The 22,621-nt window shown below is 41.6% G+C and overlaps 2 protein-coding genes across 2 annotated transcripts; both read right to left on the bottom strand.

The window, feature by feature from the left end:
* Nucleotides 1-147: 147 nt before the first annotated feature.
* Nucleotides 148-16,778, bottom strand: LOC137278666 (sterile alpha motif domain-containing protein 9-like). Its single transcript, XM_067811171.1, has 4 exons — nt 16,496-16,778; nt 15,007-15,314; nt 2,538-7,186; nt 148-2,317 (listed from the first exon to the last, which is right to left on the bottom strand). Exons 2-4 carry the CDS (start codon nt 15,308-15,310, stop codon nt 2,228-2,230), a joined length of 5,043 nt encoding a protein of 1,680 aa, XP_067667272.1. The 5' UTR covers nt 15,311-15,314; nt 16,496-16,778; the 3' UTR covers nt 148-2,227.
* A 1,106-nt stretch (nt 16,779-17,884) lies between these two features.
* On the bottom strand, nt 17,885-21,170 carry LOC137277172 (leucine-rich repeat-containing protein 24-like). The gene is made up of 2 exons (XM_067808845.1): nt 20,945-21,170; nt 17,885-18,834 (listed from the first exon to the last, which is right to left on the bottom strand). Exons 1-2 carry the CDS (start codon nt 21,068-21,070, stop codon nt 18,157-18,159), a joined length of 804 nt encoding a protein of 267 aa, XP_067664946.1. The 5' UTR covers nt 21,071-21,170; the 3' UTR covers nt 17,885-18,156.
* Between the last annotated feature and the right edge of the window lie 1,451 nt (nt 21,171-22,621).

Below are 22,621 nucleotides of genomic sequence, written 5' to 3'. Positions count from 1 at the left end.
ACTTGACGTGAGTTATGATTTTACGTCTCATCGACAATATGTCAGCCATATCATGACGTGAAGATTTGCAGTATATGCAAGAAATGGATATCACAATGATCAGTACAACATTGGCAAGTTATCACATTTTCTGTCTAAAACAATTAATTCCACACATTAAAATACTTTATTCAATGAAATTTCAAAAGTGGGTCTGTTACTACTAATGTACTGTTGCGAGTGAAGGTGTGATATAAGGGGTATATAACAAACTCACTCGCACAAGGAAATGGATCACACAACAATAAAGGAGACGATTTATTCATACTAATAGAATGGAGGCTGATTCTGTCTAGTAAGCGTAAAGGGCAAACTCTTAGCAATCATGTTGTGGGCAAAGCAATACCTCATAGTTACCTCATTATTAAACCCTTCCAAAACTGTATACATCATGACTTCCTGGTTTCACATTGTCCATCCTTGTCACAGTCCCGACGTGGGTACAAGTTCATGAATCAACGCTGAACCTTCACATCATGGGTATAATATCAACTGGCAATAATGTCTAGTCCTCGGACAACTTCCCAACCAGTCTACCGCAAAACTGAGCTTCTCCCTATAAGCTGGCTGGCCACATTCAATCAACAGACAAAAGCTTACTTCATCACACCCCAAACTGTACCTCAAGTTCCATAAGTGAAAGGCCCCTCACCTCAAGCTAAATCTAATTACATCAGGTGTACTCATCACAATTTAAACTGTACATTATATTGGTATAATATGTTTCATTACTCATAACAGTGCGAGCTATAGACCATCCGAAAACAAAGTCAACCCAACTTGGAATCATGGTTGCTCACAATACTTCCTGCATAGATCCCAAACGCCGTCATCAGAGGGTAATCTTTTAACAATACTTCCTGCATAGACCCCAACTCCGTCATCAGAGGGTAATCTTTGAACAATACTTGTACTGTCGTAATAGTGAGTGTGCGAGTTAAAATTTAGAGTGACATCGACAGTATTTCAGCATACTGCAACTAGACAAGTGTTGCATACATCGTAGACACATATTGTTATTTCAAAATCTAGACATTAAAGAACTGTAAAACATACATCTAGTTTTTCACAGCTGTTGATTAGAACCAGTATGTAAATATATAAATATATTGCCATATTTAACAAAGCAATATAAAACGAGCTAAGGATCACCAGCAACTAAATGGAGATCACCACACTAGGGACCATGAGAACAGCATGGTCTCGAGCATGTCGTACATTATCCCCCCAGCAACTGGCTGTTATCAACAAATCGAGCTACATTTATAATAGTAACAATTCTACGAATGACGTGGTCTGTAAACTCCCTGTCTTCTCTGTAGCAGTCACTTGAGGTGCAGCATCTGGGTGCAACCACTTGTGGTGCAACATGAGGATGTAAGCACCTGTGGAACACTATAAGGATCAATCCCTCCTGGATTCCGCGATTCCGCGGTTGCAGAAAAAATCGGGGAATTTACCTTGCCATGCAGAAAAAAACACACTTGAGTGCAGAATCCGTGCAGAATGTGTGTATGTATGTATGTATGTATGTATGTATGTATGTATGTATGTATGTATGTATGTATGTATGTATGTATGTATGTATGTATGTATGTATACATTTAATCTAACACGTTTGTAACTATGATGATTGTGATAATGTATCACGTGCAAATTGCACAATCCTTACCACATTAGATATCCATTCCTGTGTTATGGATGGTCTCACATTCCTGTGTTATGGATGGTCTCACGGCAATGTTGAATTAACACACATTTTATGCAAGGGTTGAACATGTTCAAATTGGTTATCATTCAGTTTACTTGTACAACACGACTACTGTTGGTGAAACAGTCAGTTAGTGGAATTTACATAAACCGGACATGTCAGCCAACAAATGACCTCTCGGTGGACATACCGTGAAACATGTTGGAGAACGATTAGCCGTGTTTGTGTTATCTCTGTGTGTCATTTCATTATTACTAGCCTGAAGATGTAACCCATCCACAATGTGGAACTGACTGACTAAAGTGAAATGATCATCAGTACAATAATAGACATAAGTCACAAGATACATGTTGATACGAGGCACTAGAGACTGTTTAAAGACAATGGAGGATGTTTGCATGCTAATCAGCATGCATCAAGTTTAGTGTTCGTGCATTTTCCAATATCAGTTTTGTCACGGTGCAATGTGGAATTGTCTCAGACAAAGCCCATGTATTCCTCGCGCCGTTGTCCCAGTAGACTGTCCTTCTGGTACAGAAGGGTTGCTTCCTGGCGCATCAGCGACAGCTGTAATACAGCAATAAACATACTAATACTAAGACAAGGCGACATAATTCACACAACATAACTAAACATGCGGTATATATGGATCATCTAGCAATGTCACAAATAGTGCCGTGATCTTAAGTATGTAACAGATATAAACATATAACATATAACATATAACCGGATGCAGTAATCACTGATTAGTCATCGATACACAAACGTGCTTTGCAGCCATACGCACCTGCTGTGGATGGAGTTGGTTTCTTGGAATATGTTTCAGTTGCTGGATCTGCCTCAGTTTGTTTTTGATGTCTATCAGATGACCCACGTCTGTATGTAGGGCTGGCTGTACACATCTGACAGTCGACATCACATGCTGTTGAGGTTCCAGGTTCTGTGCAGGAGTGACAGCTCCGCGGTTGCCTGAATCTGTTTGTACGTCGCATGCCTTTGGACCTGACCAACCAAACCCAATCACGAAACTAACGTGCTTGTTTCGTAGAGACTGGCGTGATTCTCTTGTGTGGAGAGGTATGGTGAAAGCTGGTAATTTGTTACCGCCTTCCGTCTCCCATCGAACGCTGACATTCCATCCGTTTCCTGACAGCAAGCCTTCAAACCTTTGTAACAGATCCTGATTTTCTCTTATGTTTAAAAGTCTCTGAAGTTTGTAATTCCTAGACGCTTTGTTGTAATTCCTCAACTGATAAACATGTACAACACTTTCAATACCTTCCTTTTTCGTAAGAAAGAAAAACGGCCTTTCAGTTCCATGAGGACTTCTTTGTTGTCTGGGGTATTTCCTTTCATATGCATCCTTCCATTTGCTCAGTGCTTCAGCAAGTTTGACTGGTTTGGCAAGTTGATGACGCTTCCTGTTTGGGGTTGGCCAATGAAGCAGCAGCAAGAAGAGGTAAGGTTCAAGGTCAATGTATTTATCCTCATTGTTCACATCATACAGACGAGAGCTAGCCTCTAACAAAACAGCAAACGACGGTAGATCTGATTCTGATTGAGCGACATGAAGCAGGGCCAGTGCTGATCCAATTGCAATGCGACAATCAAATGGCAAAGGGTTTGACAAGTTCATATGAGTCAACCTGCAAATGGTCAACAAGATGTCTCTTGAATTTTCTTCCTTCAGCAGCTGAAGTAAATGGCGCAGCGAGTAAACCCCAAAATTTGTAACTTGGCGGCGACGTTTATCTGGAGTTAATTTTTCAGCTCCAGACAATGTGGGAGCATCCTCATCACCAAAGTACCGGCTGACTGTTTGCCTCAATCTGTCAATATTTCTTCTCTGAAAGAAGAAGTAATTCCGAGACTGGGCACCATTACCTTCCAGCTTGTATTTGTCAGCCTCGTCATCCAGTTTTCTCAGTGTCGTGAAAACATTTTTTTGAAGGGATTGCAACCACAAGTGTTGTTCCTCTGTTACTAGACAGAGCTCTGTTGGTGTTGGTGATTCGCCTTGCAGAAACATCCTCAGATTTGCTTTGTTCTTGAAATCCGGAATGAGGGACAGAGTATCCAGGAGAGAACTGCAAATGTCAACTTGCCCAAAATAGCCAGCTGCGTTACGATCGGTGGTGGTTTCCAAGCTGCTGAGTTGTTGGACCGTGATGAATCTTTTAGTGCCTTCATAAGCACATTCTACAGCTTCTTTCATAAGCCTCTTAGTGTCTTCAGAGTCTGTTGCCAACCCTGTCTCGAACAGTTTAGAAAGCCTGACTTTATAGATCTGTCCGTGAGTGTCCCACAAATACGAGTTGTTTGGCTGTTTATCTGTAGCTACAGATGCATATTTGATTGCCTGATCCCAATTCTCACATACAATGAACAGACGTGCTATCTGCTGAGCTATGAAGATGTCTGAAGTTTTCTCAAAAGTTTTTTTTAGGATCTCTGCAGCTGAATCAACATCCTTTGAGTCATAAAGCTCCTGAATCAGACGTGAAAAGGTTGATGGTTTTCCAGATGCAGTAGGTTCCCTCAGTTTCATAATATCCCTCAGGATGTTGAAAAGGTTTCTGCCTGCTACATCACTCCGCCATTTGCAAAATTCTGAATATAGGAATTCTAACATGACATCACTGAGTGTCTGGCCATCCCCTTTCATAAGAATTGTCAGAATCCACTTACAAAGTAACGGATTTATGACACGTAGAGATTTTGGTTGATCTTTCGTACTGGTTATTAGCATCCTCAATGGGGCGCTTAAACATTTCTCCCATTGCTGTCCTGTTATGCGCTTTCTCTCTGACATGAGAAGGTCAAAGCACGGAACTGGTACACCACGGTAACGGTGGTCATAGGCATTCAGGAGTGCTACATATTTCAGCAGAGATTTCTCCTGGAGTGACCTCATACTCAGTATGATCTCTTTTACAGTGTTTTCAATGTACGTTTGGCTGAAATTTTCCTTCATAATGTTTAGTGACAAAAGATTCTTTGGATTGGGACCCTTTTGTTTTTTGAAACTTTCTGTTAATTCTGAGTATTTCAACTGAAACCAGTTCTTTTCTTCAGCACTTAATTCTTGAGTCAGCATAAACATCATTCTTTCTCTGTTTGCAGGAAGACACGTTTGTCGATGGCATATGAGCAAAACACATAAAACACCAGGAAATCCTTGGAAGTGACTGCTTGCTTCAACTTTCAACAATTCAACCAGAGTTTGGAGTTTATCTTCTTCAAGATTATCAATCATCACAAGCACTGGATTGCCTTTCTCTTCCCCGTACTCCCATAAGGATACAATTTGTTTGTGAGATTCCTTGGAATATTTGTGAAGAATGCAACACCTGTACCTTTCCTTCAGGTCCCACAGAAGACGTTTTGCTGTTGTGGTGCCACCCGATCCTGGCTGGTGGTATAATGTCACTCGGCCAATATTTTCGTTATCTGAAACATTTCCTTTCAGTGTATCTTTCACATTCTCCAGAATACTGTCATGAATCTTTCGTGTAAGAACATGAGCAGAGTAGAAATTCACCCATGATGGAGGGTGACCTTCGTAGAAGTGTTTTTCTTCCTCCTTTTGGATTTTGTATTTTTCTTCTTCATCCATTGTTTCCATCTCACTACATGCTGTGGCACTTAATATCTCAAGATCACACATTTCATTCTGCATGTTCTTTGGAAGTACCGTACATCTACCAGTGGTTGTGGTCAACTGACATTCAGTTTTTGTCAGTGGGTCATCTGGACCTGTTATCTCCTTCATACATACATTGACTTCTTCCCACTTTACCGGAGTTAGACATCGGGTGTTCAGAGAAACTCTGTCTTCAACTTGCCTGTTAAATAGCTGTTCCTTCCAGTGCGCAGCTACAGAATCCGATTCTGCCAACATCATCCACTGATTCTGGAATCTCTGGATCAGTTCCTCTGCGGCTTCAAGCATAACATCATATTCTTTGGAAAGCAGAAGGTAAACAAGTATGGCCCTGTCCTTTGGTACCAGATGAGAAAAGTATCTCACTGCCTCTTTAAATCCCTCACTTCTCTTTCTCTTCCATTCCAAAACTCCCAAACCTGGTTTATCCAAAGGTTCAAAGCCATTACAGAAAATCCACGGTTTAAGATGCGATGATTCCAAGTCATCATTTAGTTTGTCATCTCTGGACATTTCACATTCTCTCTGGTCAAAATCGTCTGTAAGCCTCAGCTTAAAAGCCATCTTCCGTTCTTCTGTGAGGTATTCATATATACCTCTTTTTTGCCCGTCGGGATCAAAGTCAAAGATGCACACCCACTCGATGTCCGCAATGAAGGAAAAGCGAGCATGTATTTCCTGTTTTGACATGCTTTTGTCAAGAGGACTGATTACAAGAATAGGATATATATCTCCCATTTGTGCATCCCCGTCACAAAGAAACATGCGGAGTTGCTGAAGCATGTTCATGCCCTGTGCTGTTTTGGCCGCATATATTCTCTCAGCTTCTTTCCTGTTTTCATCAAGCTTTGACTTTGTATGCATAAACTGATAAACACCATCTGCACTCTCGTGATCTGGTGTACCCGATTTCAACCTGAACAGTTGTTGTTCAGATCCTTTCTGATGTGGTTTTATATACTGATCTTTTATGAAATATGCTTGATCCTTCACAAGGCGTTCTTGGGGTTCGACATCTATCTCTAGAACGTAGCCACAGATTTCTTTGTGGTCAATAACGTCTACATATTTGACAGGATGAATGCATGCCGAGGCAGTGCTTCGTTGATCTGAAGGAAAACAGTTCTGAATTGATTTGGCAATAGTGTCTTCACAATCCTTCCGTTCCAGTGTTATACCCAATACTTCGCCATGTGAGTGATTGGTATCCGAGCCATCATAGACGCCAAAGTGTATCGTACCATTAGTGCGGTCATTCATACATGCTGAGGCAAATTTCATGGTTTCCCATCCAATTGTCTCAAGAGCAGAGTCTTCATCTAAACCGTCAAGTGTGATACAGTGGTGGGTGGGGTCAATCATGTTGCCGGGACGTGTCTGGAGGTTTTCCAGAATCTTTCCTTTCTTGTACTTTTCTGTGCAGCCTGTTTGGGCATCAAACCTTCTTGCATATTCTCTTTCCTGCTGACAAGGCTCTATGGACACAACATTCCCCTGTAGTCCAGTCAGCAGCTCAGCACTCTCAATGAATTCATCCCTTTCCATTAAGATCTTCACTCTTTCTCCAAATTTCAAGTCAGGGAATACCTCCTTCATTGAGCTTCTGTCCATGGTCAAAAATACTCTGCCATCAATTTCCTCCTGTTTAAATATTTTAAGAACATGCTCATCAATATTGTTCTTCTTGAGCAATGGGGCTAGAAACTCACAAAGCTGGCCTGTGTCCATGTTCTGGATATAATCCACATGTCTCCCTTTGCTTGACTCTGTTGCTGGATGGAAAAGAATAACAGATAAAATAGACCCACAGCATAGGTTCACATTGGACTGCAGTTTACTAACAAAACAAAACAGAAAATGAGAAATGATATCATCTCATATGAACTTGAAGTATCACTAAGGGCTGTGCAGTTTCATATAGTACAGTATGTATAAATGCTAGCTGCCATGTTGTCGATGGACACTGCCACACACATTTACTGGAGTAGCATCATCAATCTCCGTCAACGCTTGATCTACATACCCGCTGCCTGACTGCTAGCTGGGTTACAGTCTGCATAACTGTTTCTCACTCTCTGGGTAAATCAAGACTTTGGTGAGTTTGCTATATATTTTGTGACCCATTGCCTCAGATTTTGTCTCACTTGTATTGTATTTGAAATCGTAATTGTGAAATTGACTTGTGACTTTGTATAACTTGCTCTCTTTGCTTAAATAATACAAAATGTGAATGTTTTAGACTTGTCTTTGTTCCGTTTTGCTGGTTCACAGAGGATTTCTTACATCATTTGTCTCGGCAAATTCTTAACCGTAACAAAATTGGGGGCTCGTCAGGGATAGAATTCATTTGACATTTGAAACCATTTGTGAAGTTCATTTTAAATTTGTGCAATTTTGCAGCAAGTAAATTGAGGAACCAGCAAAATGGTGTTTGAACTCGAGAAGTTCGTATTGTCCCCTGACTCTGAGACAATTAGTCAGTTGAGGAAATCAGATTTATTGCAGTTTTCTTCACATCTCAAACTTGATGCCAAACCTGCAATGAGGAAATTTCAGATTTTGAAAATTGTGTTGAATCACTATAATGATAATCGACACACAGAACTAGGAGAGAGTCAAGAACACCAACTTTCACCTCACCTGAAATCAGATCTGAAGTCAAATTCACAAAATGGAGAGGAGCAGAAGAATTGCCACCTATACCCTGAAGCAAAACATCTGAGTTAGCTGAAGACTCATCAGAAAAAGGCAAAATATCCTTCAAAATCAGAGATTGAAGTGTCCAGTATCCCTCAAGATAATACCGGGCCGTGGGGTAGAATTATCTCCCATAAGTGACACAGAACCCTTAGACACAAAGGGCAAAAACTCCTTCCCAACTACAGAATCTGGAGACTTACTCTCACAAACAAAACTCTCCCCAGAACCGCCTGGAAAGAAAGGCTTAGCTGCGATGGACACAAAAGTCAATTCTAATTCCTTTCTATTTCTGTCTCTTTCTAAATTCATGGAAAAATTTAAGGGAATGCATGAAATAGCTGTGACTTTTAATCTTTGAAACAGTAAGAGAAAAGTTCATACAGATGAAAAGGTTTATGTCAAGTGGTGAAAATCAATATCGGGTGTGTCCCCCATGTCTCTGGAGAACTGCTTGGCATCGTCGTGGCATGCTGCGAATGAGTGTATGAATGGTATCAATCGGAATTCTACGCCATTCTTCCTGGAGAGCCATGAAAAGTTCATCCAAATTGTTGGGTTGAACAGGTCTTTCACGAACATTGCGGCCAAGAACATCCCAAAGATGTTCGATGGGGTTAAGCTCAGGACTTTTAGCCAGCCATTGCAACACCTGGGCACCTGCAGCCCTCAGTCTGTCCCAACAAACATGAGCGATGTGAGGGCGGGCGTTGTCATGCTGAAACTCGAACATTCGACCTGTACACGCAAAGGGGATCACAGTCGGGTTCAAGATCTCGTTATGATATCGTACACCTGTTATCCTGCCATCAACACGCACAAGATCTGTTTTGTAGTTAAAGGTAAACCTGCCCCACACCATAACAGAGCCCCCTCCATAACGATCATGTTGTTTGATGGTGCAGGCACTGTGACGTTCCCCAAAGCGTCTCCAAACTCGAATTCGACCGTCATTATGGTCTAGTGTGTACCTGCTCTCATCACTAACCATGGTGTTTCTCCATTGACGTACGGTTTATCCTCCATGGTTCCGTGCCTACTGCAGTCTCAAGCGCTTGTGTTGCACAGTCATGTTGATTCCAACCAATGGAAGGCGGCTCTTTAGACCAGACGATTACGCACTGTATGTGAACAAATTCTGACGTTTGTTCTTCGCCTGAATTCCGTATTGATTTTGGAGGATGATTTGAACCTGTCTTTCAGGGGTGGTTTTCTTTTCCCTCCACGACCACGCCTCATTTTGACGTCACCAGTCTATCTCTATAGAGATTCCAAAGTCTGGATATCACGCTAACAGACTTGTGAAAAGTTGTTGCAACCTGTCGTAATGAGCTTCCATCATTAACCATGCCAGTTGCCTCCCATTTCTGTGCCAAAGTTAAGTACTGTCTCGCCATGTTAACAATGTTTTTAACCGTTGTGTTTGACAGTGCACATTCATGTCACGTATTAATCTAAGTGCATGTAACTTTAGGAGCATGTAGTGGACGTGCATGGAAAGCATTATGGTGAGTTTGAGTGAACTGCTCTTCACGAAAACGACAATACACGGCGCTGAATTTAGTAAACAGAAATTTTGAATTGCCCTACGAAACATACGTTCCCTTAAATTTTCACAATCCCTTGACTTTTCTTCACAAAATGAAGAACAAGAACCAAAGACTTATGAGGTGGAGTTTGACCTTGCAAGGGTTCAATCTTGTGATCAAACACATTAAAGGCAAAGACAATGTTTGTACTGATGCACTTACCCGGGTGTAAATGTATGAGGACTTATGATGCTGTATGTATGTATCTGCATTTTGTCATAGCAGTTCTGCAATAAATTTCTCATATTACTCATATTATTACATGTCATGTTATTGTGTTATTATTGCTATGATTGCTACAGGGGGAGAGTGTACGAGTGTATCTTCTGTATACTGTGTTATTAATTAATAATAATAATAACAAACCTGATCTTGTTCTTTTTGATAAAGCCAATGAAATTATTTATATCATTGAATTTTCTGTCCCTTTTGACAGCAACGTGATTGGCAAGATTCAGGAAAAGCATGATAAATATGCGGACCCCGCCTTTGAAATGTCTCGCTTGCATCCCAAGTACACTGTCGTCAGGATCCCCATTGTTCTAAGTGCCCTTGGTTTGGTACCTCCTGATCTCTTGGCGCAGATCAGGAGAGTGCCTCGATTCTCCACCGGGAGCACAGCCCTTCTGACATTCTGGCTAATGCAGAAGGCTGCAGTGTTGGGGAGCCTCCATATTCTCCGGAAAGTTCTTGGTGGGTTCGACTAGGCAGTGTTTCCTGGGAGAAGTCCCATTCGCTGTCTGGGCTGCGTGTAGAGGGGGTGAGAGCCCTGAGCTGATGATGAGCTTTACCGGCCTGACTGTGCCAGGATCACCCGAACCCTCTCTGCTGCATATCAATCTTAATCTGTGAAACATAATAATACGCATACAGGTGATGTTCCTCCGTGGTTTTGCAAAGGTCGCACAATACTTCTCCCCAAAAAAGGAGACTTGACTGATCCCCAAAACTTCCGCCCTATCACATGTCTAAATACTCAATACAAATTATTCACAGGGTGTTTGACGAACCTCGTGTCATCTTATTGCTCGTCCAATGAGATAATTTACAGAGAGCAGAGGGGGCGAGGAAGGGATGTTGGGGGTGCAAGAATCAACTTCTTGTACAGAAAATGATTTTGGAAGAGGCTAAAACGTTTCATCTCAACCTCTCCATGTGCTGGATAGACTACAAAAAGGCATATGACTCTGTCCCTCACGAATGGATTCTGAAGTCTCTTCAGTGTATTGACCTCCCTGAGCGACTACTTCATTTACTCAAGTCTTTAATGAGTTGCTGGTCGACTCAACTTGAGATGTATTGGCAAGGAGAGGTGCAGACTTCAGAATCTATTCCAATCAGAAGGGGAATTTTCCAGGGGGACTCCTTTAGTCCTTTGCTTTTTTGTCTGTCTCTAAATCCTTTGAGTTTTCTCCTCAATAGGAAGGAGGGTTACCATCCCGGGCCTCCTCAGCACAGACCCCCAACACCTCTTACTCATCTCCTATACATGGATGACATCGAGCTCCTTGCCAAAGGAGAGACCAATTTGAAAGAACAGGTTCTCCTTGTCGAGTCCTTCTCTAATGATATTGGCATGACATTTGGACTCGACAAATGTAATACTCTTCATCTGAGACGTGGCAAGGTAACTAATGATGCATCGGTCAGGTTACAAGGGGGAGGAGTTATTGAGCATCATGTGGAAGATCAGGCCTACACCTATCTTTGAATGCAAGTTCGAGACAAGCTCCAGAATGCCCAAATTCAAGATAAACTTCGGGCCGAGAATAAATCTCTTTTGAAGAAAATCTGGAGCTCCCAGCTAAATGCTCGAAACAAGGTCAAAGCCACCAATACTTTTGCTGTGCCAGTCCTCTCCTATTCCTTTGGAGTAGTTGATTGGACAAAACAAGACATCCAGGGTCTTGACCGCCTGACTAGAAGGATCATGTCTGATAACAGAGCACACCACCCTCGTTCCTCTCTTAATCGTTTACATATGTCAATCAATTCGGGAGGTCGGGGTTTGATTAATGTGGAAGCTCTTCATGATAGAATTCTATTGTGCACTTTCGCACATATTTATTTATCAGATGATCCTCTGGTGATGCATGTCAAGACTCACGATGAAAGCAAGGAATTCCACAGCTATTTTAAGCGTGCCAAGGTTGTTGGACACAATTTGAAATTTGAAATTGATTTTGTTGATGGCGATGTACTGCTGGATGGTACAGTGATGGGAGTAAACCAGGTGAAGTCCTTCACCAAGTCTGCTCAGAGTCGGTCCTTTGTGGAGAAGCTGTCTGAGAAGCCATTGCACCGAGTGTACATGCAGTGTGTGGAACAGAACAGCAATCCAACCGACTCCTTCGCCTGGATGAAGTCGGCTGGTCTCAAATGTGAAACTGAGTGCTTCCTTTTTGCTGCTCAGGACCAGTCACTTCCCACTCGCAATCGCCAGAATGTGATTCTTAAAGAAAATATCAATATGAAATGTCGTCTTTGCAATGAATTTACAGAGACTGTCCAACACCTTGTCAGTGGATGCCCTTCCTTGGCGCAAACAGCTTATCTTAAAAGACATGATGGCATGGCTCGCTGCTTTTACTATCGTCTCTGCCATGCCTGTGACTTTGACCCCAAGGTCCATCCATGGTACGACCCTGAACATGTCCAGGGCGTCCTGGAAAATGACAGCTATAAACTTCTCTGGAATAGGCCAATATACAGCCTGAGACGAATTCCAGCTAACAAACCTGATCTTGTCCTCTTTGATAAAACCAATGAAATTATTTATATCATAGAATTTTCTGTCCCTTTTGACAGCAACGTGATTGGCAAGATTTAGGAAAAGCATGATAAATATGCGGACCCCGCCTTTGAAATGTCTCGCTTGCATCCCAAGTACACTGTCGTCAGGATCCCCATTGTTCTCGGTGCCCTTGGTTTGGTACCTCCTGATCTCTTGGCATAGATCAGGAGAGTGCCTGGATTCTCCACCGGGAGCACAGCCCTTCTGACAATCTGGCTAATGCAGAAGGCTGCAGTGTTGGGGAGCCTCCATATTCTCCGGAAAGTTCTTGGTGGGTTCGACTAGGCAGTGTTTCCTGGGAGAAGTCCCATTCGCTGTCTGGGCTGCGTGTAGAGGGGATCACCCAAACACTCTCTGCTGCATATCAATCTTAGTCTGTAATAAAAAAAAATAATTATTACTGGGTCACAACGTTTGGGAGATTTCAGAACATGACACGTAGGGTAAGGGTGGTATTTAGGCTTTCCAGTAAGGACACCATGACGGTCAAAGATTTAGACTTCACACAACTCGAAAATAGAAATAGGTGTATTGGGGACCATTGATTAAAACATATATCCTAGATTCCATTCCAACTTGGAATAAATGGAAATAAACATTTCAGGTTTTAGTATGGTCGGCTTATCCAGGAGTAACAGATGTCAAACAAGGCTAAAAGGGACACCCCTGTTCAGCACTGCATCCACATTTCATCACATATGTTGAGCAAATGACGAAGTGGCAGCCATAAAAATGTTTTTCAGTGTGGCCAGACACCATTCCGGATGGGCCACAGCCATTTTGGTAAGCATAACTTCATGTAAAGTGCTACACACATAACACATTATTACTTGATCATTGCTTAATGGCGACAACAGTATACGAGGAACCGACGTATATAATCATTGGCTGCACTATGACACACTGCGTTTATCCGCCACAGTTAGGAATTTACATCTGAGAGGCTGCGCAATACTCTATGCGCATTTGTTAAGAGCGTTCCTGGTACACTCGGCCTTCAAAAGACCACATCACAAATAAGGTTATCATTGCACCTCAGTAACAATTCTAAAAGTCAAACATGAAACATACACGACTAATTGGATAATGAGAGCAGCAGCTAAACATTATCTTCCTCCGAAAAACACACATAAGGGAGCTTACTTAGTGTTATCCTCATTGCTCTGTCTCCCATGAGCACAAATACCTTCCTCTACACCCTATCCAAGACATTCGAAGACTCGTCACCCTATGATATGTGCTAATACAACAACCCAATCAGAATGCGCGTACTCTGATAAAAATATGTTCGACTACTTAATTAAGTCGGTTAGGGCTATTTATGTTACTGTTTCAAATATCGTGAAAAATATTTATCGGCATTTTAACATTACAGAGAACACAGTGAAGAGAATCGTGTTACAAAATCTGAAGACCTTTTAGGGCAGCAAACTGTTTGAGAGATCCAAACCAACATCGTCTGTTCACACAATGGCAACATTGTTTCACATTGGCCGTTTATGCTGATGATCTTGCGTGTGTACTTGAGATTTTACGTGCGCTTATAGGCATGACGCGTATACCCTCTGAAGATTCATTTGGTTTCCAGGTGTTTTTCATTTGTACATCGATTTTGACTTTTGTTAACTGGTGACAAACTAGTATAATCTAGAATGGTTACGAGTTTCAAAGCAATATGTGTATGAACCTACTGTGCTTACATTTCACCACAGAGGGCTTATTTTGACATGACGTCATAACATTTTCAGTGGATTTCATTGAACATAGGATACGGTGGACGGTGATGCGAATTCTTCATATTGAGATCTATTTGAAATCAATTTTTGAGTATCCGTATTGGAACTCATTACAGCTGACAGAAACATTTTAGAGCCGATTAAGTAGAACAATCAACTGTATTAATAAACAACAACTAAACGTTAGCATGTTTCAAGCACATATCTTTCTTTCTTTTAGTTGCCACAAATATGTTGAATTCTTTAGAGTGAGTGAGTGAGTTCAGAATTTCCACCGCTTTTAGGTCCGGGTTACAACAGACCTTCAGCAACACATGCTTGCCATAAAAGGCTTGCCCTACAAGGCGACTATGCTTGCCGTAAGAGGCGACCAACGGAATCGGGTGGTCAGACTCGCTGACTTGGTTAACGCATGTCATCCGTTCCCAACTGCTCTGATCGATGCTCATGCCCTTCATCACTGGAATGTCTGGTCCAAACTCGATTATTTACAGACCGTCGCCATATAGCTTGAATATTGCTGAGAGCGGCGTAAAACTAAAATCACTCAATCCACAGGCTTTGTTGTCAACATTTAAGTGTTTCCATGCAGGTTTTAAACAGTGTTATACCAATATAAACGTGAGTTCAGGCCACAGTCATGAAAGCTTTCAAAAGTCTTAATGGTGGACACGTGGAGCCCATGTACCTATTAACTAAACTGATCTGTTGATTTCATCTGTCTTTTGGCGACATATTATGAATGAAGAAAAATAAACAAATCGTTATCCACTTACCCGCTGTTTTTTGTCTTCTAGCTGTCCCTGGTGGTTTCAACATATCCGCCAAGTGAGGCTGGGTGCGCCTCAGCTGGGCCAGAAACACCTTATAAACATCGCCCTCTTGCAGCTCCTTGTTCCGAAGTATGTCTAGGAGTTTAATTGCTCTGTCTTTGCGAGTTGCCTCGTGCATGATTCGTTCCTTGTCATCGTCTGTGAAAACACGCTGCTCATACAGGTGCTCCACCAGGTCCTTGGCCTCCAGTTCATCGTGAAGCTCACTCAGTTTTTCCTTGATCTTGTTCCAGTCGGAAACCCGCATTATCCTATAAAGAAACATGTACGCAATAAGTCTCTGGAAACCTCAACGACTCCGGATCCGCGGTATGGTTTAGCCTATTCTGAAAATAACACTGCGATACTGGAATCTCATAACATAAAATACCCGAACAGAAGCGGGGATCCCTTCCGGTCTGACCTTGGAAAGAGAAGGGTTTCTTTTGTCTAAGTAATAAAATAAGAACAATTTATAAGCATTTTCAGGCATTTCAAACCTGCTATTTCAGCTTTAATTACAATCAAGAAATGTTCCACAATCTTTTAAATCTGTAAATCTGTTGTACGTATACTCAGTATTGTGTGGCACGTGTTAAATTAAAGATTGTGTCTACATTCACGATTACAACTGAGAACGTGCATTGCCTTAGTGTCTAAAATAGGGTTTTTGGTTTGTATTTCCTCATATCACGTTTCAGTTTCCTTGCTAGTAAGACAGGATATTTTTCCTTTCTCAAAAATACATAGAAATATTATACCATTTACGTTTCACAAGTGGTGTATTAAAAACCACTACCTCTTCCTTTGGAAAGATCTTTTTGCTCAAAACAATATTTGATCCTATATATTTGATCCTATCTAATGGTGATCGATCACCGCAAATGTTTGTGAGAGGGTGAGTTTTGTAGCCACTTTCTGGCTGCTTGCCGGGAACCAGTTCATGTGAAAAAAAACTAACAATAGCATCACTGTCTGTCTGAATCTGACGAGCTCGTTACCAATAACATGTGTACTGGACCAGCAAAATATGTATTTCCTTTACCGAACCTTTTCGACCAGCCGAGACAATCGTTCGTGGATTCAAGTCACAGAGACCTACCTCCAGAAACAGCATTCCTTATAGACTTCGACATTGTGGACTGATGTCAGTGTATCTATTTATGTATGTACATCTGTGGCACTTGACACATGTCAAGTTCTCTAGAAATGTTTTGACGGGGAAATGTCAGTACAGGTTACCAGGGAGAACAGCCATGACACACAAAACAGGTGCCTATTGTTCTGAATACAGTATTACACAAAGCACGATTTATAACCGTTTCTTGCATATCGTAATAGCTGTAGCGGGTGGTATCTCATCAGAGTTACACCCTGTGATCACTACCTCCATGTGCAGCTGATGGAGTAAATTGTAAATGTAAGACACATTCACAAATGTTTGCATACTTACGGTTCCCAGCGGTATGTCCTGTCAGCTTTACAACCTAATTACGTGAAAGTCTTACGCAACTGTGATCGGTCAGCCGCCATCTTGTCTGCTGATTTCAGTCGAACATTCGATACTTCTGAGAAATGAACAGGGGAATTCCCGGAATTTTAGCTAAGCAGCCAACCCGTGATCACTAACTGCATAAAAGGGGCACTGATCCGAGGCGAACCCGACATTGCAGTTAGACATTTCCCTACATATCGAGTGCACTGTATATCCTGTGAATACAATGACGAAAGTGTGTGTTATTTCCGGCATAGTGACCCTTGATACAAGATAGCCCAGACCACACCCAAACTGTGGGGGCGTTGGGGGTGGGGGTGGGGGGTGTCTCTGCTTCCTCTCAGTCTGTAATTCATTTGAAGTTAATCGTAGTGAAGAATAAAGCGGGTGCTCAAATTTTTAACTGTATGTGTCTACAATTGCTTGTGACAATTGAGTTTTGTTACGAATATTTTACACATTAGTATTATGTTGTTTTCTTTAGTACTGTTAGCGAAGCCATGAAACGTCACATCATGGATAGAGGGAACCCGGATAATCTACCGCTCTTACTCCAATAGGTTCCGTGAGTTTAAATTAACACAGTAGGGGAGGTAACCGCACATGATGCAGATTAAAAGATCTGCCTCAAAACGTGAGACGTGCATCAGTCGAACACAATGCAACCTGCGCCGACCATCCACAAAGTAGTCTTAGCGCAACGATCTAAAGGCTATGTTGGAAAATGGGAATTACAATCATTGTCGCTCTGAGATCGATTTGTGCAAGTGAGCCCAGCTATTTCTTCTGAGTGGGTCTGTATTGACGTAATATACTAAGTCAACATTCTTTGTCACGGTAACTCTTTAACATTTATATATATACTTCAGTCGTAGCTGGCAATATGAGGGCGGTCACTACTCGGATAGCTAATGTGAATATATATATATGTGTGTGTGTGTGTGTGTGTGTGTGTGTGTGTGTGTGTGTGTGTGTGTGTGTAGATATGTGGGTAGGTAGGTAGAGAGATAGAGAGAGAGAGAGAGAGAGACATAGATATATAATACTACGTCTCAAGATATATATAATAGCATAATAGCCTTCGTATGTACCACAACGAGAGTTAGCATATTCACTTCCGACAATATCTCTAAATCAAAACCTTGAGTGTTAACGAATGTATTACTATCTAATACTTACTTTTGGAGTCAAATGTAAACCTGATATGTTTTTGTAGAATATGGCCAAATCCAGCATACCGTGGAAGAATTTGTGGTATTTGTACTATAAGGGGAGAAGCGCATGTTTTTCAGGCACCGCACATTACACGTTTTATGTCAAGATCATTAATAGTTTTGCAAAATATTCTTTGGACTTGTAGACTTATTTTATTCTGATACACAATTTAACACCATGACATTTATTTGACGATGGTTTGTTTGCACACGGTCTTTGCGTATATTGTTCTTGGTTAACGTATTGTTTCAACTTGGCAGTTGACAAGAAACACAAGCAGGTGCCATACTTGTGAATGTGTACATGTTGTTGAGTGTGATGGATGAAATTGCCTGCCAAACGTGTGAATGTGTGTCGGTGTTAAATGTGATGAGTTGCTGTGCTCAGCATCCGATGGATGAATCTCATCCAACAAGCTTAGCCCCAGAGTAACACTTCTCAATATCTGCACACTGGAACTGATATGAGAACAGATCTAAGTCCATGCCCTGTTGTCTGCAGGACCCGTAGATCTGGTGTGTCCCGGCCTGCGTCAGGACCCGGATCTCACGCCATCGGCCCAGCCAACTGAGAGAACAAGAACAAATCAGCTTGTTTTCTTGCAGGTTGAGTGCTGTCAGACGTCCAAGGTGGCAGACGACGGAGTAGTTCAGGCTCTCGAGGGAGTTGAAGCTAAGGTCAATGAATCCAATATTACTTGAGTTTACGAATGTTTTCGTTTCAATTTCAGTCAAATTGTTATTACGCAGGAAAAGTAAATCCAGTTTCGGTAGATTGACAAACGTTCCATTTCGGAGTATGGACATCCGGTTGTGAGAGAGACTCAACGTTGTCAGAGACTGGAGATCGGAGAATGCTCCTGGTGCCATGGAATCGATGTTGTTGTAATCAAGACGGAGCTCGAGGAGGTGCAACAGATCCCGGAAAGCAAACTGGTGGACGTATGTGAGAGACGGGTTGTGCTGGATCTCTATTGCCATTGTGTTGACCTGGGAAAAAGCATCAGCAGGAACGTCGGTAATGTTGTTGTACGACAGCGTGAGCTCCCGGTACAGTTTAGGAGAAGAAGTGAAGGTGGGTATCTGAAAGAGTAGCATATCGAGATATGAATTCAAGCTGGATATTTCACTGTTAATATCGTAAGTGATCATGGTCGTCATGTGGACTACTAGAGCTGATGAGACGCACCAAACAGGATGCATCACTTGGTGACAAGGCAGTCCTTATTTATATAACGTCAACGAAAGAGGATATCCCGACTCGGGCAAACATATTAAGTCAAAATAGCGGAGAAACGAATAGAAACGGATGCTTGTACATCAGCTATGGTTTCAGGCATTACGGGTGACTATTGAGAGGGAAACAACAGTTGCGACAGCGATAGTCTATTGCAGCATACTAGCGACAGCGATAGTCTATTGCAGCATACTAGCGACAGCGATAGTCTTCTGCGACCAACAGTTGCAATAGTGTTGCAATAGGATATTTCTCTCCTTGAATAATTCTTATTGTCTCGTATGAAATAATTTCCCAGATGAATGTATAGTTTATATGAAATAAAACACGATGACGTAGTTTCAGTCTCTAATAACTGACGAGAAACGTGAAACCCAGATCAAGTAAACAGTCATGTTTGTTCAAGAGGTAGCAGGGGTGGATAACTCTAAATCAAAGTGAACGAATCTGGTAATACCTGCATTTCGCATATCAACAGTTAATTACTAAACTATCGATAGTCACATATACTATCGATGAATCCATGGCATTTTGTTTCTTCCATTGATTATTTGCTATTGGGTGACTCAACAACTGCGATCCACCGATAGTTCGACACAGCGTTAATGAAAATGAATGGAAAGTACGTTTGGCTCATACCGGTACCACCTGCCCCTCATACTTGGAACAAGTGCTCATCACGACAGGACAGTCAAGAAACGGATTCCATCCAGTGACACGATATCATTATGACACCTATTTACATTATTGGCTACGGTTATCTTGAAATGCTTAGTACGGCTTGCGTGCTAAATAATGTCATGGTTTTTTGTTTGTTTGTTTGTTTGTTTTGGGGTTTTTTGTTACAGTTGACTGAAAGTTCTTTTTCAGTATTTACACGAAAGGTAGAGAGGTGTTTGTTGACAGTAACTAGACATATGATACGTGACAAGTGGCATTCTTGCACAGTGCCAACCGATGTCATGGTCACATGCACGTCACTTCTAGTGCCACATATCATTTTCATCGCCACGTAAGAGCGTCACGAGATGTCCGGAAGGTCTAGGTGAATCTGCTCCTCGAAGTGTCATCAGAAAGCGCTCAAACAACGAATGGCACTCTCCTGTCACTCCCAGAAACGCCAACAGTCGACGTTTCATGTGGCACTCAGAACGAGCTATCGTCATGCAGGTGAATTTGAGGTATGCGTTTACAATATCTGGGAATAGTTTTACGAAACTTCTAAGCATACACACATATGATGTAAAACTTTAAAACACGAAACTGAATCTTTATCTTCAGGCACAGCCGGTGCACTGACGATACAAGATATCATCAGATAATTAAGGGTCACAGCTTGACCTAACCGTCCTGTCCACTATTGGATTGCTGCAATCTCAGTTCCACTATAAATTAGGAGATTAGGATGGCATGAATGTCCATCAAGTCAAAGTCAGTATATTCATGTTCATTCAAGTAAAATTGTTGCTTATTAATTGTATGCACTGCAACCACTAATTCTGATAGCTTAAATTATCACCAAGTAGAAAACGTTGTGCTGGAATTAAACGTCGATGCCAACCAGTGTCCGTGAAATAAAGTCAGTACCTACAGTAACATGGGATCCAACAAAGAATGGAGTCGGGGGACGACCCTTGAAAATGACTTAAAACCACATTGTTGCCATGCCAGAGGGGGGGAGGGGGAGTGTGTTCTCCCACCTACCTAGGGGCTGGCCCCACCCCCCTCAAAATAGCTGGTCCCGCTCATGTATAAGTCGTGACTTGTGTTCGGCCCCGTTTGTTGAATCTGTGACTGTGCCAGTACTGACTAGACCATCAGTCGTCATTTATTTATGTGCACAAGACCTGGATAGACCTGGAATTCGTAATTTCCCGTGTTCGCTAGACGTGTGAGGAAATCACGACAGTCTGTTGAGTTGAACTTGCATTACACGCAGATAGCCAACAGACCTACCTTGTTGAGGTTCTTCCCGTCACACCTGATGACAGCGTCGTCGCACGTGCATGGTGCTGGTGCTGGACATAGGTCAGATGCAGACACCAAAAACCATGGAAACAAAACAAAGCCCCAAACGCTCATGACTGGTAGCTACTCCAGGTTCCAGAAGTATGTTCTCGTGCAGGTTATCAGCTGTTGCCACCTGAAACAGACAGCTGACAGTGCAATCTTGACTGGAAACGTCACATGACCGACCATGTGATGTCATGGCGTGTGTCTGCATTGGTTGGCCGGAGATCTACCAGACAGGCCGTGATGCAGGAACCCACACTCTACCAGACAGGCCGTGATGCAGGAACGATGATGATGTGCCAAAGACGTTTGGAATAAAGCTGATAATTCCCACATAACTGGATTGGGCTCTGGGGTTTACTTACTAACGTACTCACTTACTTACTTACTTACTTACTTACTTACTTACTTACTTGTGTACTATTGGCTGTGTACTATTGCTGTCAGCACAAATTGTGGAAACCTTAACCTCATTATAACTCCATTTATTGTTGCTTAGTAACTTCCACAAAATCATATTCCCTTTAATGCAAGAAGCGCATTACAGACAGACATTGAGACAGTTTATTCCAGCAAAGGCCATAGGCCCAAAATGCATTCAAAATTGAAATCAATTGTTATAGTCGGGAGCACAGTGAAGTGTCTTTATAATAATCCTTTTAACACAAAATAGCTACAATGCAACATATTTTACAGTGTGTACATTAGTATTCTTGAGAAGATTTGCTAAAGAATATACAGTATAAGGCCTTTTTAACTATTTTTGGAATAAACATCTCTCTTAGTTGTGAATAGGAATCACATATAAACAATACAAATACAAATTCATCTTCAATACAGGATAGACCTTTAGATTAACATGATAAACAAAACCTTTGATTATAGTAAGTGTTGTTATAACGCCCAGTTTCTACAGCCACTTAAAACTTACTACACACGAATTGTGCTAAAACAGCTCTTCAGTGTTTAGAAAGGTTAACCGATAAATAACATTCGACATTTAACATCGATTTAAAATGCTGATAATAGTTACATGTAGGCGAATTACTCAAGGTAGAGTATCAGCACTGTTTTGAATTATCTGATAATCTCTATTTATATAAACTTATAAACCTCTTTACATCACCAACATCTTGGCTCAACGAGACATATCCAGTACCAAAATTAGAAAGACTTTTAACTTTTGATGCCCACGTTGTCTCATCATACAATGATATAAGCATAAGGCAACTTTGAAAAGGTAATCTGTCACGAGGAATATGCAGCATTCTGCACCAATATCTGATTACACGGGTCTCATAAATACGCCGCAGGGGCAGTCTGCCACGTTCACCTGGGCCATGGAATCACACGATGACCTATTTATTTTAAGATACGTTTTACAAACACCAAGCCGAACCGATTCAATGACTTTGTAATAAGACGTTCCCCGTGTTTCTGGGCCATATCATTATATTGATGTGATCAGTGCATCAAAGGTTTTGAATAAATCTGTACAGTTAATGTTTCCAGATTTCTTTTGAAAGTGATTGACTGATATCTTTGCCTTTCTAGCTTGACATGCTGAACATAATTGTGCCCTAATTATGAACAAGTTTCGGTATAAATCTAAACTGTTTC

This window comes from Haliotis asinina, chromosome 3 (genome assembly GCF_037392515.1).
Source record: "Haliotis asinina isolate JCU_RB_2024 chromosome 3, JCU_Hal_asi_v2, whole genome shotgun sequence".
Classification (NCBI taxonomy): domain Eukaryota; kingdom Metazoa; phylum Mollusca; class Gastropoda; order Lepetellida; family Haliotidae; genus Haliotis; species Haliotis asinina.
Note: the sequence above shows the minus strand (reverse complement) of the source record. Positions and strands in the feature narration are given on the sequence as shown.